The sequence below is a fragment of the Volvox carteri genome (assembly GCF_000143455.1).
Source record: "Volvox carteri f. nagariensis unplaced genomic scaffold VOLCAscaffold_163, whole genome shotgun sequence".
NCBI lineage: Eukaryota > Viridiplantae > Chlorophyta > Chlorophyceae > Chlamydomonadales > Volvocaceae > Volvox > Volvox carteri.
Window position 1 is genome coordinate 984 of NW_003307706.1, and position 740 is coordinate 1723.

Here is a 740-nt window from a genome sequence, read left to right on the forward strand (position 1 = left end):
TTCTAAGGCTAAATACTGCTGAGAGACCGATAGCGAACAAGTACCGTGAGGGAAAGATGAAAAGAACTTTGAAAAGAGAGTTAAAAGTGCTTGAAATTGTTGAGAGGGAAGCGATTAGCGCTTGTGTGTGCCCCCAGGCTTAAGTGTGCCTAACGGCCCATTGAATGTGCTGGGTGCTGGTCAGAGTGGGTTGTCTTGGCGGGAAAACAGTTGGGTCCACCCCGGTAACCCGGCCGATGCCGCCGAGATGACCAAGGCGTGAAGGTTGCTTTGTCCTTCGGGATCCGCATCCTAAAGACTCTGGCAGAAAAGCGTTAATCGACCCGTCTTGAAACACGGACCAAGGAGTCTAACATGTATGCGAGTTGGCGGGTTGAAAACCCGTAAGCGCAAGTAACCTGACTGGTGGGATGGCCTGTGCCTGCACCATCGACCGACCATGTTGCTTTTGCGAAAGGTTTGAGTGCGAGCATACCTGTTGGGACCCGAAAGATGGTGAACTATGCCTGAGCAGGGTGAAGCCAGAGTAACCTCTGGTGGAGGCTCGTAGATGTGCTGACGTGCAAATCGCTTTTCAGACTTGGGTATAGGGGCGAAAGACTAATCGAACCATCTAGTAGCTGGTTCCCTCCGAAGTTTCCCCCAGGATAGCTGGAGCTTGATCAGTTTTATCGGGTANAGCGAATGATTAGAGGTTCGGGGGATGAAACATCCTTCACCTATTCTCAAACTTTAAATAG

At 50.6% G+C, this 740-nt stretch overlaps 1 protein-coding gene across 1 annotated transcript; it reads right to left on the reverse strand.

Annotated features, from left to right (window-relative positions):
- Window positions 1-441: 441 nt before the first annotated feature.
- Window positions 442-600, reverse strand: VOLCADRAFT_39334 (uncharacterized protein; the record flags this gene model as incomplete). The annotated part of the gene is made up of 1 exon (XM_002959330.1): window positions 442-600. A coding segment is annotated over one exon (159 nt), but the record flags the coding sequence as incomplete, so codon positions are not given.
- Between the last annotated feature and the right edge of the window lie 140 nt (window positions 601-740).